At 41.2% G+C, this 18283-nt stretch overlaps 1 protein-coding gene across 3 annotated transcripts in view; it reads left to right on the top strand.

Annotated features, from left to right (window-relative positions):
* Positions 1 to 18283, top strand: part of COL22A1 (collagen type XXII alpha 1 chain) — a 237834-nt gene that overhangs the window by 19839 nt on the left and 199712 nt on the right. For all 3 annotated transcript variants that reach the window (XM_065627435.1, XM_065627434.1, XM_065627436.1), the window contains 2 exons: positions 7579 to 7736; positions 12918 to 13484. In XM_065627435.1, coding sequence (XP_065483507.1) covers positions 7646 to 7736; positions 12918 to 13484 — 658 coding nt within the window. In that variant the 5' untranslated portion in view covers positions 7579 to 7645. The remainder of the gene's footprint in view (positions 1 to 7578; positions 7737 to 12917; positions 13485 to 18283) is intronic.

Genomic DNA, 18283 nt, shown 5'->3' with positions numbered 1-18283 from the left:
ATTTATTAATTGGATTCCTCTTCCCATGAAGGCCAGTGAATAATGTTATTACTTACCCTAAATAACCAGTGCATGTAGGTGATGGGCTTTCCTGTTCCTGTACATGTGTATGCTGCAAATCCTGATTCAGTGACAACATGAGAGACAGTTCAGAGTTGTGTTAAGTTTAAAAGAAATAGCCAAGGGAGTATGGACAAAGTTTTACAACTTAGCCAGAGTGAGATTGATGTTATTGATGGGATGGGTGAGTTGTGCAGCTGCTACTGAGTTGTATAGTTTGGAGTGTGTTTTTCCACCTAGTGAGTCCATCACCATTCATAAATTATTATGTATCTAATAATTTAATTGTATTAATATCTGCAGGATTCAGATACATTTAAGCCCTATTGGATGAGCCACTGCAGAGGCATAGTATGTACTAATGTGCTGTGTAAATGATTTGCAATCTATGTGACTCAAATTATATATTTGGGGGGTAGGAGATGATGTCTTCTAAATAAGATTATGACAAGTTAACTGACCTCTGAGTCTCCTTTTCTGTTCCTAATTCCTCGGTCTTTGCTAAAGAGGTTCAGGCTACTGCTTTCCAAATGAAAGTAAGTAAAAATTAAAGGTGGAAAATTGATTCTAACAAAATGCAGCACTGAGATGTTACTTTACTATAAAGAAAAACACATTTAGAAGTATTGAACTGATGCTTCAGTTCCAAGTTCAAGATATTCTTCCTGTTTTTGCCAGCTAGTAAATAAACCTGGGGAAAGAAGCTGTCAGTGCGAGCACTACAGGTGCTTGCACCTGGTTCTTTGGCTAACCATGTTTTCCAGGCATTGCTTTCCCAAATCAGATAGGCAAAACTTCCCCTTATCTGCTCTCCTAATCCCTCGGACCCCACATACACCCTGAGTCACTTCCCGCGAGTCTTTACCTTGGTAATTATTTCAGTCAGGTTAACTAAGATGATTGTGGAATAGTGTTTTATACAGAGTCAGCTTTTGAGGTTCAGGATTTCTTTTGAAATTCAAAATCCTTACTAGCTGAAGTGAGACAGGGTTACCACTTGACTGGTTGATAAACACATGTGTTTATATGATTCAGTATGTATTTTCCTTGCAGACTGGTTGGTGATGCCAAAGCCAAAAAACTGCTGGGGTTAACTTTATCAAACATGGCTTGGGAATGTGTTGTGTTTTGTTTTGTTTTGTTTTTTTCCACACTAGCAAGGGATGTAGCTTGTTTCTAGCTCCGGGTAAGTTATGTTGGGAGACCAAGAGAGAGTTGGGTGCCATGGCATGTTCTTAAGACTTGGTTTACCCATTTGGCCATATCTAAAATGTTCGGAGCATCCCTTTGTGGCATCTGCCCTGGCACAGCAACTGGGGCACTGGAAAATAGAGTGCACCTGTACCTTGTCCCATCAGGGAGCTGGGATGTAGGCACAGCACACAACTAGTCCCACTGTGCAAGTGCAACATACTTATAGGAGACATAACAAAATTAATTTGGGAATGGTGGTGTGGATTTGGTAGTACCCTAACCACAGACTGCGGGATTTTGGAGATTCTGTCATACAGACTTTTTATTGCAGGTTAGTTTCTTTTTTTCTCAGCCAATCAAGCCAAAAGATTTCTAATTCTGACATGCAAGAGTACAATTTAAATGTGGAGTTACTTCCTCTGGACAAATCACTGAAAAGTTATAGTTGGGTTTATTGCATCAAGGTTTTAGCCTGCAGACACTGCGTGGCTGAAGTAGGCAAAAATACATCGCAAAGTCCTCGTCTAGTACTTAGGTTATTTTAGAATGGCAGAAATTTGGCAGGCAACCAGTAAGAGTTGGTTTCAAAGTGCCTGTGGTAGATGCATTTACAAAGGGGTCAAATTGAGGGATGCGTGATCCAAGCATAGGTTGAGGAATCAGGAGTGGCTGAATTCTAATTCTGACCTTCTCTCAGGTTTCCTTGATCATGCACGTGCAACACGACAGAGGTTAAAAGTATGTTTCTAAGGCTGCAAAGTGGAGCACGCAGAAATTAGGAAACACCCATGCTGAGTTAATCCAGTCCCACTTTGAGTATGCTTTATGGCTCTCTAAAACTCTGGATTATGCTCCTTTCCCTTTGATTCCTGTCTCGTTCTGTCTCCCAGACAGATAACTGTCATTTAGGAAACAGCTATTTATTATTTTTCCCCTCCTAATTGTTCAGTATGGACTTTATTTTTTGCAGTCAAACTTATTTCCAAAAGCAGTGATATTAATCATTCATGGACCCTGGTAGTTCCAGCACCAACTACTTCAGGGCAGTAATAGAATTCAGCTAAAACAAACAAATAAATGGGTTTGAATGGTCTGCTGATTTTTCCCACCACACCATTTCATCTCCTACAAAGCTGACAGATTGCTTTGGCTAGCATTCATGCTAACCAATCTCTCTGAATTTGATCTTTTTTTTAGGGATTGGGGTAGAAGTTGCTCTTGAGACGTGATATTGCAAAAGAAGAGAAGAAACGTGTCAGCCCCTGCAGCCTCGCTGGCACTTAGAGCAGATGTTGGAGAGCTGCTCACTAGCAGGGTGTTGCCATACAAAATGCTGTAGGGCTGCTGACAGTCTGCACGATTTCAGCAGACTCTGGATCAATTTTAGTCGTACAAAGTACCTCAGGAACAAGTCTGGTGGTAGCAGAGAATTTTCTGCTCTATTATTTGCATGGGTTTTGAAATAACGCCCTCTGAAATCAATGGCCCTCTTTTCATTAATTACAGTTGGCTTTGGATCAGGCCTGGGAAGATGCATATCTTCCAGAAATGGCATTGGATGATTTCTGTAAAAAGCATCTAACAAAGATATACGACTGCATGGGCTGATCGGGGGGAAGAGAGCCCCATCTCTCTTTTGTATAGTTGGCTTCCTGCTCATATCAGCAATAATCTAGATAATTAAACTGCTTAGTTCAGTAGTTGGAAGAGGCATGATCAACAAGCTGACTCTACTAAGCTGTCAGATGTACTAGTGTTCTGGGGTTTTTTGTTTGTTTTTCTTTTTGTGCGTGTGTGTTTCAAAAGCTGTATAACTGGACGCTCTCTTTTTCAACCCAGGCTAGCCCCTTCTGCAGAGAACCATACCAAAGACATTCAAAATCACATTATGAACGCCAACATATTTGCAACATTTATATGATGTATGGTGATGTTCAGTGGCAGCAGGTGAACACATGAAATTAAGCACAATATTAGTATCAGCCTCCCTTGACTTTAACAGCAAGATAAAGAGTTCAGTGGTATAATTTAATAAAATGTAAGTAAAAGCTCAGAGATGTTAATGAGCAGACTGAAGTGCATAACTGGACATGGCTTTTTACATTCAGCCTTGAATCATTGATCTTTGCACTATCTCTGTAGGGTCTTTGAACTTACTTGCCTGAGGTAGAAATAGTTTTATTAGATCATGCTGCTGAAATGCTCATTTTACTATTGAGTCCAGTTTTGGTTTGATTTGTTTTATAAATATAATTTTTTGACTGAATAATAAATATAATTTTGTGACTCTGAAGGATGAAAGAGATCACAGAAAGTGCCCTGTCCTATTTTTTCCATTTCTAACTCTAATCTCTAACTCACATGGGTTTTGGTGTTGGTGACATCTCTGAAACCAGACAGAAGAGCAGTCTCTGGAGAGGCCGAGATAGGGAATATCCAGTGCTTGTGCTTAAATTGCTTGTCCTAGAAATGCCATGGATTTTTCTTCCTTGCCACATTCTTTGTATCTGTCTCTTCTTTTCCCTTCATTTTCCAAAGATACTATTTCTAAACAAACAATTTTGCTTCTGTTCTTTCATACAAGTTTGTCCTCCTTGTCTTCTGAATTATGATGGTGTGATAGCATTATCTGAGAAGCAGGATTGGAACAAAGTCCCTGTATGTCCCTTCACCATCAAGCTCTGGCAGGACGAAGAGAAAGTGGGATAGAAAATACCATAATCTTATTAGCAGTGGACGGGGGCTTCATTTTCCAAATAAACTGATGTCAGGATATTCTTTGACGTTGGTTCAGTCAGGAATAAACCCCGTGACAAAATGTAGCCCAGCTATGTGGTTCGGTTCTGGATATGTATGTGATTCTTTGGATGGCAGAGCCTGAGCTCTGTTCCCAGCCTCAAGGGATAAAGCTCCAGATGACAAAGCAGCATCCCTTAAAATGCAGGAGTGCAAGGGAAGCCCAACAGTGAACAAAATATTGAAATACTTTTGAGATGAGAAGACCCAATTCTTTGTCAGCTCTATTTTTTTTTAAATGCTGCTTTTTATGAGTGTCTGTTTCCCAAAGAGTGTTTACTTATTGTTCAAAAGTAGAGAGGCCTTACCATGGACACTCACTGACCTAGAACTCTATACCAACCCCCCTGAAAAAGCAATACCAAAGCTGAAGGTTATATAGAGCTTCTATCTATCTTTTGCATATTGTTTGTTCAGCTGTGAGGTGGTATGAATAGCTTAGTACTATGCCTGTATTTTAAATGTAGAGAGCTCACTTCAGCATTTACCAGCACGCTTTTCAGCCTGGATGCCATTCCCACATCATGTTTGCATGTAGCCAGAATTATTCACCTCTTTTTTTCCCATGAAACTATTAAAAACAGGGCCTCAGACACAAAGTCCACAATTTGGTTATAAACTCAAACGTGATAGGATTTGTCAGTTCCTTTTGCGACATCACTTAATACATCTAAATGTGTCACGAAGGAATCTCAAAGTGATGTTTGTGAGGTAAAAAGGAAAAAGCAGGTATTTTTAAAGGATGTACTTTGACTTAGGACACTTTGAGCAGAATTATTCCCACATGATAGGCAGAACTAAAAATAAAAGTAATAAAAATAGACAATGTTGGTAATTTGGAAACAGGTCCCCTAAACATAATTTTTTATTCTTGGATCACTCTGAAGCCTAAATTGTCCCACTTTTGGCTCCTTTTCGACCCTTTCTCGTGGAAGAGGAAATAAATGTCAATCAGCTTCTGTAATCTCAAACTGGGAAGGAAACCAGTGTGGAAAACCCATCACTAAAAACGCTTTATCTCCAATCTTTTTTCTAATACCCCTGAAGACTTCCTTGTCATGATGTGAGTGCTGTTGATGTGAATGGGGCAATTTTCTCTCACTGAAATATCCATATATAAAGTACTTGCAAGTTAAGAGACTTGGTTCTATTCTTTATGCTATAAATGGATATAAATGGATAAAATTATGTATTTTGGCACGAACGTAAGAATAATATTGAACCACAAATGTGTACTAGAGCCACCACAGGTTATGATTATATATTTTAAGCAGATGTTCTGACTTGGGTTTTGGGTTTTTTTCCGCTATTTTTAACCTAAATGACTGCTCTGAGACTCCTTTCAGCATTCATAATGCAGCAATGAGCTCTTGAAGTGTTTTGCCAAAGAGTGGAGAAGAATGACGCCTTAGAGACACAGCTCTCAGACCTGGTCTCCTGGGGCAGAAGTCATGCGTGTATGTGTGACATGATACGGACTTTTGAAAGTATAGGAGCCTGTATTTTGTCCTGGGAATAAGGTTTTTCAGCACGTGTCTGTGTGACTTCAAGTGATCCAGGTCCAGCAAGTTCCCCACCACGTTGATCCAGCATCGATCCATCCTGTCGCCATTCTGCTGACTGACACCGGCTGGTGCTCTCCTCCTTTTATCCCAGCCTCATGCAGGGCAGCAGCTGGCAAAGACTGTTTTTAATAATGTATTTATAAAACTTAGCAGCCGTGCAAGTCCAGACACAAAGAACATTTTGGGCTCCCAACACTGGAAGTGCAGAACGCTGACTGCATGGCAGATCTGGTTTCCCATCTCTTGCTGCTGCCAGTAACCTGCTCTCCCATCACCAGTGCCACAAAACAATGTTTCCTAAAAAATACACGGGAAGAAATACCTTGGGCTGAAGGCTCCCATAGCTATTTTAAGGAATGCTTGTCCTGATCCCTCTGCAGGCAGCTGTCTGATCGGTATTTCAGTAATGTACTTATTTAAAAGGAAATTCTAACTATTGTAGGGCATGGTGATATTTTCATGCCCTTTTTACCTTGCAACCTTTTCCATCTTGCTCAAATCTGAGCACCTCACTGTCTCACAGGGACACCGCCTGGTTGAGGTGCAAACTACAGCACCTGCTTGTGCCCTTTGGATTTCGGGATGGCACTTGAATAAGCCTGCTTTTTAATTTTTTTTTTCTTTTAATTTTAAATTCTTTCTTGCATTTATGTTCCACTCTTGGCAGACATTTACAGATTTTGTTTGCAGAGTGCACGGTTTATTGGTTTATTAGATGTATTGCTTTCTCCTTGCCTGCATATGATACAGACTTCTGAAAATACAGGAGCCTGTGTTTTGTCCTGGGAATAAGTATTTACAGCTAAGTCTCAACAACTACATAAGATTTCTCCCTTTCTTATTTCTTAAACCGGAACAAATGCTGATACCACCATTCCTTTTGTCTGTGATTCCCACAGAACCCTATTGCTTTGAAAATAAATATCCAGAATGCATAATTGACCCTGCAGCAATGATCAACATACAGTGTCCTTTTCATGCCTCTTTTACCCAGCTACCAAGAGCAAGAAGCTGATGTGCATGTTCAAAGACAGAGGAAACAGAAATTCCCTAAGAAAATGAACAAGGAAGTCTGTGCATTAAAGACGAAAAGATGGATTCTGGAGCTGGGAGAAAGTTTTCTAGAATGATTCCTTAAGCAGTAAAGAGCTGCAGAGTGGAAACTGTTTCCCCTGCATATGCACACGTAGAATATAGAACTACAATGACTTTATGGTCTGCCTAAGAAAAAATAATAAAACAACAGCAATAAGTAAATAATACTTTTTTTTTTTTTTTCAAATGAGTTGATCTTATAGCTAAACTTTTAATAGCCTGACCACTTTGCCTTGCTTGTCACAACACCACATGACTTTTCAGTCAAGGTAAACTCAAACTGGTGACCTTAAAAAAGATCATCCAACTGCTTTTGCACTCCGACAAATTAACAGTTAAAGGATGTGTTTTGAAGCTGTTAAGTTTACTCCTATAGAGAAGGACCGATAGCAACAAATACATGTATGAAAACAGACATGTGTCTTTAGCACTTGTCGTTTCTGAGGCTCAGGAACTGGAACCAGCAATGGGTGAAGAAGCAACTGGTTGTGTGTGATTTGCAGCAGTTAGTATCTCGGCTCTGCGTTGTCTGTCTCCTAACGATGACTGCGTGGGAGGGCCAGGTCAGGAATGGTTTCCACTCCAGTGCATTGATTGTGTGACTGGCAGTGGGCTCAATTAAAGTATAATAATCTGGTAATCTCTCCTTTTTCCATTCAGGCTGCTGCACACTGAATAGAGCCAGTGAAAGACTATAGGTTTTGAAAAGTAGGTGAACTCGCTCCTCTTTGTCTGGGCGGTTTGTGTCTAGTCAAGTAAAATGACAGGCAGAAGAGAAAACTCCCCAAAGCGTTGCTCCCGTGGCTTGCATCATTACTTCTGTTTGTGTTTCAATGAGGTAACACTTGCTCTTTATTTTCCTTTCTAGGCTGCGGATTGGATTTCTAGCGAGCTTCTGACCCGGAGGAAAGACAAGCTGATGCGAGAAAGGAGATATGTCCATTACGAGAAGCTGCCGCGTGCCCCATCTCCTGGTTCTTCTCACATTTGTGTTCAGCGAGGGGAGAGTTGAAGCACAAAGAGCAGGTATGCGGTGTTCGGCTTACTGCCTCCTGCTAAGTGACTGCTGGGGCTTTTATGTGGCTGAGGAGCTGTCATTGCTAGGAGGAAAATAATAGTTAAAAATCAACCAAACAAGCAAGACATTTACTGCTGAAAAGATATAAAATAGAATTTAGGGATGGAGATAGCCCAGGAATCAAGATTATGATTTAACTGGGGTCTCTGGTTCTGCTGTGGGCTTAGAAAGTTTAGCTCAGGTACCCAAAGCAAGGGCAGGAGCACACAGTTTACTCTGGATATGCTTCATCTACCCCACATTGACATGGACATCACTTCTTCTATTGCCTTCAGTGGGTTTCGGATTAGACATGATGGATTTTCCTTTTATCTGGGACTTTCCTAGTGAGATAAACAGGACCAGGGCACTATTCATACCCTCTCTTGGTTCATACTCTCTAGGTGCTAGCATGGTTCCTGGCATGGAACAGGCTGCCCAGGGAAGTGGTTGAGTCACCAGCTCTGGAGGTGTTTAAAAGACGTGTAGATGAGGTTCTTCGGGACATGGTTTAGTGCCATTGTTGGGTTAATGGTTGGAATTGATGATCTTGAGAGTCCCTTCCAACCAAAATGATTCTATGTCTCTGATTCTGTGGCTTTTGGCCTGTGCTGATGAGCACTCTCCCCCAGATGCCACTGAATGCATTAGGGGATGGTGAAGCTGAGAGACTCTTCCTATAGTCAGTCTTGACAAGGACACATTGGTTTTTGGGAGGTAGCAGGAACGATTTAGTTGTCTGGCTGTGAATGCTGCTATACCTCAGGGACAGAACATGCTTGTAGTTTATTGGCATAAAAGTGCAAAGGTACTTTGAGATGGATGCTTTCTGTCTCTTTTTCTAGGAAAGATGCTATTCTGTTGCCTTGACCATTTTATAAGAAAGAAAAGGATTTTTTAGGTCTTCTCTCAGTCTAAGGAATAGCTATTTACAGTTTTGTTATGTGATCTATATAGGGTTGTTTTGAGTGAAATTAAACAGGAATAAGTACTTAGTAACAAAACAAAGTGAAAACTCATCTTTTTGGCTGTCTGTAGATCAGTCACAGAAAGGAAATGGTGGTACCAGTCATATGTTTATTCTGTGCTTACTTTAAATAATTTTGGACTTATGGCTTGTTTGTCAACTATTTTTAATAACAGTATTGCAAAACAGTTGACTCAGTGTCTGAGTGGATGAATACAACTCCTGGAATTATGCTTCCAGAGAGTATTCATGTAATTACAGAACTGGAAGTTCACTTTCTGTGAATTATCTCCCATATTCCCTTGACTTGAACTGTTTCTGCCAGTAAACAATATTATTATAGCATTCTTGGAAAGCAATCAATTTTGTCAGCAGTGGACATTACTGTGCTAAAAATGCAAATTAATATTTACTAAAAGCTTTTCTGCAGCATTTCATCCCACTGCTATCAGTTCTGTAAGCAAAGAATCACTGACTCTAAGAAAATGACCCTGAAAGACCATCTTTTTCTTCCCTGCAATACTGCCTGAAAGAGGCATCACTTTTTAAACCTTAAACCTCTCTTGTTTTAAGGCTCATTGCCCTTGAACACCAACAGGATTCATTTTATCTGTTCTGTTTTGTTTTGAATTGCAGTCATCTCACCTGCTGAGAGTCATTAAAATAAGCAATAGCAAGGTCGGTAGCTTGTGGGTTTTATACTTAAACCTTTATATTCTCTGGTTAGTCTCAATTAATATTCTTTTAGACAGAATAGATTAGTACAATAATGAATTGGGAGGAGCGGAGTGGAGGTTTCTTGCTTACCCTTTTTTGTTATATATTATATCCTCTACATTCTGCAAAAATCAAGCAGAACTACATTTATTTAAATACAAGCAGACAGAGTCTAGCCAATATACACAGAAGTAATGTAACTTACATCCCATAATATAAAAGTATATATTCAGTCATCTCCACACTCTGATTACCTTTGAGAGAGCTTTTCCAGCCAAATTTTCTTGCACTGTGGCTAGGGACAAGCATTCCCTGTCTCACAAAATGCCATCACAGAACATGATCCCACATGGAAAGGTTGTTTCCAGCGTGATCCCGTGTGGATGGGTTGTTCCTGATGTGATCCCAACCCCATGTGCATAGATTGTTCCCATAGACACTGAAGGAACAACAGCACCTGGGATGTACCCTGCTGTGGAAGATAACACAGCAACAGGAGTACATGTTTCATCACGTCCTGCAACACACCAGGTCTATATTCAATCACTCTCACAGCCACCATGAAATACCATGAACACTGACCTCAGCATTATAATGCCTTCCTACAATGCTTTTGCCCTTATCTGAAGGGAAATCCTCTTCATGTGGCTGAGCTACCCACACTCTCCAGTGCAGTGGGCTGTTCTGGTATTCCTGTCCTCTTGAGAGCAGCTGCCCAACCTCAGGATGATCAAAAACACCAGAGCTAAGTTATGAATTGTAAGGTCAAGTTTGGTTGTGGGAGAAGACTTTCTGACCTTCATGTAGGCTTGAATGCTGGAACTCAGTGAGGTAATACAGCAACATCATCATTCTGCACACCTTCGGGTAGTATGTACTCAGTGCTGGTGAGGCCACAGCTCGAATACTGTGTTCAGTTTTGGGCCCGTCACTGTACAAAAGACATTGAGGTGCTAGAGCGAGTTTAGAGGAGTGCGACAAGGTCAGCGAAGGGTCTGGAGCACAAGTGTGATGGGGAGAGGCTGAGGGACCTGGGGCTGTTCAGCCTGGAGAACAGGAGGCTGAGGGGAGACCTTCTCGCTCTCTACAACTGCCTGAAAGGAGGTCATAGCATGGAGGGTGTTGGTCTCTTCTCCCGAATAGCAAGTGGTAGGTCAAGAAGAAATGGCCTCAAGTTGCACTAGGGAAGGTTCAGATTGGATATTAGGAAGCATTTCTTCACAGAAAGGGTTGTCAGGCATTGGAACAGGCTGCCCAGGGCAGTGGTGGAGTCACCATCCCTAGAGGTGCTTAAAAGGCATTTAGACGAGGTTCTTAGGGACATGGTTTAGTGCTAGATTTAGGTTATGGGTGGACTCAATGACCTTGAGGGTGTCTTCTAACCAAAATGATTCTATGATTCTATGATTCATTTTTCTGTTCACTGTCAAAGAAGTGCTTGACTTGATGAACTGTGTATAGTACCTCCATACTCCTTGGTCTGCTCCAGGGGAAAAAATCCTAGTCCTCAGCTAACACCCACATTGGATGTATTTACACCAGTGCTTTAGCTCTGGTCAGGAGTGTAGCAAGGACAGACTACTTCCTAAGGGACAGGGAGCCAGGAGATGGGGGTGTCCCTGTGTTGGCAGGACAGGCTCTCACCAGCCACAGCCTGTGCCACCACTTCCAGACAGGGAACAGGGCAAGCTAGGGGATGGCAGACAGGCTCAATGGACAATCCAAATTCCCAGACAAGCTCATAGAGATGAAGCAGGTCCAAGATGAAGCCAGAAACATGAATCAGCAAGTCAAGGCGTGGATCAGGACTAAAGACAGTAGCTGGGGTCAGCCATTCTCCAGGGAAGTCCACAGAGATGAGGCAACTCCGAGGTATTAGTCACTGGTGGACATTTAGCTGCTGGGATCAGGCCGGAACTAATCTGATTTGAAAACATGCAAACTGTGCAGTGGAATGTAACTTTTTAGTGTGTGGAGAACTAAACTGTCCCCAGTGGCATGCCTTGGAGTTATGCATTCTCACAAGTACTCTCAGAATTTCTGACCAAAGGAGGTAGGTTGGTCAGTCCAGGTCAGTGCTCAGAGGAGACTACTAACATGGTTGTAGTAAAAAAAGTTGGGGGAATGAGGGTTCTGCAGTGAAACGGGAGTCAACAGAGCAGATTTACTCTCAGTGGATTTCGTTAGATGTGGGATGCCAGCTCAGATGGTGGTAAAGCATCAGGGTTTGAAGGCAATTGTTAATAGTTTAGGGGACAGATATAACACCTCCAGTTCAGTGGGACAGTTACTCTGAGAGAAATAAGTGGCACAGGCACTGGTATGGACCAGCTCTTTGTCTTGTATCGTATGTGTTTTGTTCTCCACGGGGTTGGTCAAATTAGCTTTTTCAAACAAGCGGTTGTACTTTGTGAGATGATGTGAGACAAGAACTACTGGAGAAACAATGGTTGGTGGTTGAGACCATAGACAAACTGTGTAGAGCAGCTTTCAGTCTTGAAACTCTTAATTTGTTAGGGACTATGGTCTATAATAGTGAATTAAATAAACATATGTATATATAGAAATTTTGTCTGATTTGGGCATTATGCTGACAAATCTTTGGCATCTGTGGGACATTTATGAAGCTACTGCCTCTTGGCTTGCATATATTCAGAAAGAGCTAGAAAACATCTCCTGGGAGATCTACATTCTTGGCAACAGGCTGACATACATATGACCAATCTGGCTTCATAGGGCAAGCAAGCTGCAATTAAAATACGTTTGCCTTTTGGATTACACAGACCTCAGATTACAAATATCATGACTGGAGCCAAAAGGTTGTTTGTAGGGCTGAGTTTTTCCCTTACAAAGCAACTGCCCTTTGCTGTCAAGGAAGCCATCCCAGTATTCAGTGAGTCATCACATTTAATAGTCAATAGCAGAGAGCCTTAAAATCAAAATAATCTTGTTATAAACTTGCTTCACCAAGATATCATACTGAGCAAAATAACTGCTTTTAGCTAAGCATAAATAAATCATAATGTTAATGGAAGAGGGAACATGAAAGCTTTACTACTCACCATCAGAATTGGCATAGGCAAGGTCAGGGCAGGTCTCTTGATCCACTAAGGTCATTTTAGAGATTGCCTGAGCAAAAGCACTGCAATGATGTTTGAGAAAAGTAGCTTCATATGCATGCAGATGGTGTAGGTGAAAGATTCAGCAGAGGTAGTTAGTACTGCAGGAAGAGAAAGGGTTTGCATTTCAAAGCAAAGTGTGTGCTGATCTCCCATAGATGTCCTGGAACAGATGAGGTGAATTGCAAGGAAGAAAGGCTGCGAATCTGCACTTTCTCTGCAGGATAGGTAGAGGGTTTGCTACCTCCTCCAAATTGCTCCCTAGGGAACCATGCCTAGAGAATATTTGGTATGTCTAGTACTGTTCTTTCATCTTCCCTTAGCAATATTTTCTGGTACACTTGCAGGTTGCAAGAATGTTCACTATGACCTTGTCTTCATCTTGGATGCCTCCTCCAGTGTTGGAAAAGAAGATTTTGAGAAAGTTCGACAGTGGGTGTCTAATTTGGTGGAAACTTTTGAGATTGGCCCAGACAAAACCCGTGTAGGTGTGGTGCGGTACAGTGATCGTCCAACCACAGAGTTTGACCTGGGAAAGTACAAAACTCGTGAGGAAATCAAAGAGGCTGCACGAAAAATTAAGTATTATGGGGGTAATACAAACACTGGAGATGCTCTCAGGTATATCAACACTTACAGTTTTTCCAAAGAAGCTGGTGGGAGACTTAGTGATCGGACTGTTAAAAAAGTGGCTATCCTTCTGACTGATGGAAGGAGCCAGGATTATGTCTTGGATCCAGCCACTGCAGCCCATCAGGCTGGAATTAGGATCTTTGCTGTGGGTGTTGGTGAAGCCTTAAAAGAGGAACTCGATGAGATTGCTTCAGAACCAAAGTCTGCTCATGTGTTTCATGTCTCCGATTACAACGCCATTGACAAAATTCGGGAGAAGCTAAGACGACGTCTCTGTGAAAGTAAGTAGAGCTCCCAGTCCTTCTACACAGTTATAATAGGTTCAGTTACCATGTACGTATGAAAAGCTATGATTGCTTTCTCTAATGCTTATGATCCTATGCTGATAATTCTTTATTTTAGTGTCTTACACTCTGTTCCATTCTGTAAGAAGTCATTTTACTACGCGGAGCATGATGAAGTGCTCGCTTCTGGGTTCTTCTGTTCATGCCAGCACTCTCAGAATCACAGAATCACAGAATGTCAGGGATTGGAAGGGACCTCGAAAGCTCATCCAGTCCAATCCCCCCGTTGGAGCAGGAACACCCAGATGAGGTCACACAGGAAGGTGTCCAGGCGGGTTGGAATGTCTGCAGAGAAGGAGACTCCACAACCTCCCTGGGCAGCCTGGGCCAGGCTCTGTCACCCTCACTGAGAAGAAGTTTCTTCTCAAATTTAAGTGGAACCTCTTGTGTTCCAGTTTGAACCCATTGTCCTATCATTGGTTGTCACCGAGAAGAGCCTGGCTCCATCCTCATGACGCTCACCCTTAATATATTCAATATGACTCAATATAGGTCAACTTCTAGTGGTCAACTAGAGACGAAAATGTGAATTCCCTTTTGGTTCTGATATAGTCCAGTTACTTTATAATATTTTGGACTACTGAATATGAAAGGTGGCATCTTAGTTATACACAGAATTTGGTTCATTTTTTTAATAGGAACTGAGGTTTTCCCTGTTACTTTCTGGCATTATACTGTGAAAAGAGTGTTCTAGACGCTGCTGAGCATGATCCTTTAAGAAGCAAAAGGATACTTGTAGTTTTCTGCCTTTCAGCACCCCAACTCTACTGACAGCTGGCATTCACTGGTGCTCTGGCTATCAATCACATGAACCTTGGTGATAATTTGAATGGCTTTTAATGGAGATTAGTGTGTGAAATTCACACTGATCTTGGTGATGACATAACAGTTACCTGGTTTTGCTGCTTTTCTCAGTGTGTGTTGGGATGACTGTGAGTTCTTTGGGTCAAAATCATGAGACACCACTCTGGTTTCTAGGTCTAAACTTGAGAGACAACAGACGTCTCTGTTTGTGATGCTGTAACACATTGCAGTGTTACACTGACCAGCTCTGCAGGCCAGAAACTTGTGTTTAAGTAGAATAGAATAGGATAGAATAAGATAGGATAGAATAGACTAGACTAGACCAGACTAGACTAGACTAGACTAGACTAGAGTAGAATGGAATAATTGCAGTTGGAAGGGACCCACAATGATCATCTAGTCCAACTGCCTGACCAATTCGGGGCTGACTAAAAGTTAAAGCATGTTATTAACGGCTTTGTCCAAGTGCCTCTTAAACACTGATGGGCTTAGGGCATCAACCACTTCTCTAGGAAGCCTGTTTCAGTGTTTGACCACTCTCTCAGTAAAGAAATGCTTGCTAATGTTGAGTCTAAACCTCACCTGGTGCAGCTTTTAACCATTCCCACATGTCCTATCACTGAGTACCAGGGAAAACAGATCAGATGATAATTGGTTGTCTGAGAAAAGACAGGCCTTGTAGGTGGTGTTGTGAGGCTCTTTTATTGCTCTCTGTGACACTCATTGGCAAGAAAAAAAGTGCTAACACAATGTTCTGGGCTTATATATGCTTCTTTAACAGTGACTAGCACAAGCAGGCATAAACCAGTCGACATTTCCCAACAATATTTAGGTGTCACTGGTTTTTTTGCACCTGAATAAAAAGGGGTAAGGACAGTGTAATCTGAATACAAGTGAAAATCATGGTGGATATTGATTGTAAACTATACAGACTGAAGAATCTGTGTCTTTTTCCCTGAAAATCTTATGCACTCATACACACGACAGGTAGAATAAAGGGCAAACTGTTTTGACAGGCACACTTGACAAACTCAACTTCGTACTGCAGCTGCTGCACTGACAAAATGTGATTTTTCCTTCAAAATTCTATTAACATTCCTTTTAAAAAGCAAGTGTTTTCAGTATTTCATACCTGGGTTCGTGTTTGGCACCTTCTCAAGAAGTCATTTACCTCTCTGTCAGAATATAATGACGTTTACCTATGGCTTTCTGAGCCCATACTATGTGCATGCATGTGTGCATACCACTTCTCATTTGATTGCAAAGGATTACTGGGCACATCCTTCATTCTGAGAGTGACAGCAGTCACTCTTCATGGTGCTTGCTGCCACCTGCACTAGTGAGTTTGGCTCTAAAAGGGTAAGTGAAGGGGAAGGGTTTAGTTTTGTTAGATACAGGGAACTTTTAAGGGGAAAACAGGCTACTAGAGGGATTAGTTGCATTGTAAGGACAAAGGGAATCAGACTGTCATCAACAAACATTAATAAGGAAGGCAGCAGAGAGGAGGGAATTAGCTGAACAAACATCAAGTAGATAATGTGCACATATCAAGGATCACCCAGGCAGTGATGTAAGGACATTAACAGTGACAAGGATGAGTATTCAGGTACATGGAACACAGTGAATGCAGGTGGATTTGGAGAAGTGGATCCAGGGTAGAAAGAGGGGTTATCAAATAAGGCAGCAAACATAGGTGCAATGGGCTGATTTCCACAGAAACAGCAGTTATAGTAGATAGGTCTGCCATATCTGTTCCTGGGTGGTATTATTCTGATCCAGGAACTCTGATGAGATGCTGTAACATCCCTAGATCCTTCATTCCAGCCTTGATGGGGGACACCTTCTTCTCAGTGTCTGGCCCAAGTCCTTCTCACTGCAATTGGTGCCTGGTTTTGTCCTGTTTTCATTGGATATCAAGAAAAGTTTATTCTCTTCCTCTTTACGTCAGTCTTTTCTGCTTGGAAGGCCATTATGTATCTCCCTAAGTCTTTTCTTCCTAGATTTTAAACAAGAAAAATGCCCTTTGGCAGTCTTCTCATATTTATTAATTTAATTTATTGGTTTGCATGCAAAATATTTCAAATGGGCATAATGTTCAGATAATATATAAACAAACAAGAAACTCTTGCTGTCACTGAAGCCAGCCACTGAAACAGAGGCATCAGCAGAACTATTAATGTAGAGGTCGGGTAACTTTATTTGTTATCTGGATACGTGAGGTGGAACTGTTTTGGGGAGTGAGAGAGGGCTGGTAGAGAACAGGATCAAGTGTTTTCTTGTGTGTGTGCCACTTTTAAATTTCATGTTAACACAGTAGGAATGGGAAAGGAGTTCACTGTAAAGGCTGTGCCTTGCACAAATTTAGAAGGTAAAACTTCTAATAGCTGTTGTAGTTAACTTTCTGTGGTTTTAATGATGGCATTGCATAAAACAGGAATGCACAAACCACTGGGTGGGTGGAGGACGTGAAAAGGGCACATGCCAAGCTGCTGTTTAGTTTGTGCACATTCTGAGACAAAAGCATATATTGCCACAGCCAAATTAGGGTTTTAACAGACATAATCCTTTGTGAGCTTTGAGACACATGAATCAAAGAGCAGAAATGGTAGAGAGAAAGATTTTTGTGGTACTGACCAGTGATGAGTCTTCCAGTCCTTATACTGCTGTACTACCACATAGTGAAGAGTCGTACAGCATTGCAAATACCGGATTTCATACCAACAGCTGTTCAGCATCACTTGCCTCAGATCTCACTAGATGTCTGTCCTAGACTCAGTCATTCCATCTTGCTATATTTGACTGAATTTATCGCTAAGAACACGTCATTAAGTGCATTAATAGCATTTTAGCTCTCATTTCATCTTGTGGAAGTAAGCATAGCAGAATCAAAAAATAACATGTCTGCTCAGTGGGATATTGTGGCAGTGGGAGATATTTTTGCCAAACATCTCCATTACATTCTTGACTATAGTTAGCAGGCAAAAATGAGGGATGCTTTCACAGGAAAGCAGGAGAGAGACATTCTGCTAAAAATTCCAGAGATGCTACATGCTTCTTAAATAGGGTTTCTGCTTATATGCTGCAGAGATAACAACAGTCAGCTGTGGAATACTTAAAAATATACTAGCATTTGCTTCTGGTAAGTAAATGTGTTTGTCAAAGAGAGCTAATTGCTTTGATTTCAACCCAGATTTAATTTAAAGCTGGATGTGGTAAGTTAATGCATGTACGAAGTTGTCAACCTGGCTTGAAACTGGTAGCCCTGATTTTTAACACTATCATCTGATATTTAAGGCTCAATGGGGGAGATGTTTTAATGGTGATCTAAAACACCTGTACCTGCTCAGAGGTAATTGTTTCTTAAAAAAACTGATTGCAGTGCCTTGGATACTGTAATATTTGAGTTTATTCTGTTTCTAGTAAGCCAGACAGGTGATAAGATAGTTTTCAAAGCTGAGCAAAAACATTCTCTAGAAGCATTCTGGCTCTTTTCTGGTTCCATAAAGCAGAAGTGTGTGACTTGGCATCCTCGGAGTACATGGCATGTATGTGAGATTACTAAGCCTCTGCTCTACTGCAAAAGCCAGATTTCACAGCTTGAAAATAAATTTGGCTTTAGAGGTACAGTCTCTGGTAAGATTTTTTTTCAACAGCTAGTAATAGGAGAGACACAAGCAGATGTTTTCTAAGGAAGTACTACAGAAAAACTGTGCTTGGCATTGGTCTGTGTCCAGTAAGTGACTTTCGTGTATAATGTAGCCCTTTCTACAAGCAGTTTTTAGTTGTCTGTCAGCTTGATGAGCTCCTTGCCATGATGAGTTCCTCTACAAATATGTGGAAGACCAAACGACTATGTTATCTTATGAATCTCAAATGCTTTGCAAACACAAGGAAATCAATCTGAAATGTTTCAATGATTGGTTGGTACCAAT

The sequence above is a fragment of the Caloenas nicobarica genome, chromosome 2, assembly GCF_036013445.1.
Source record: "Caloenas nicobarica isolate bCalNic1 chromosome 2, bCalNic1.hap1, whole genome shotgun sequence".
In the NCBI taxonomy this organism is placed as follows: domain Eukaryota; kingdom Metazoa; phylum Chordata; class Aves; order Columbiformes; family Columbidae; genus Caloenas; species Caloenas nicobarica.
Note: the sequence above shows the minus strand (reverse complement) of the source record. Positions and strands in the feature narration are given on the sequence as shown.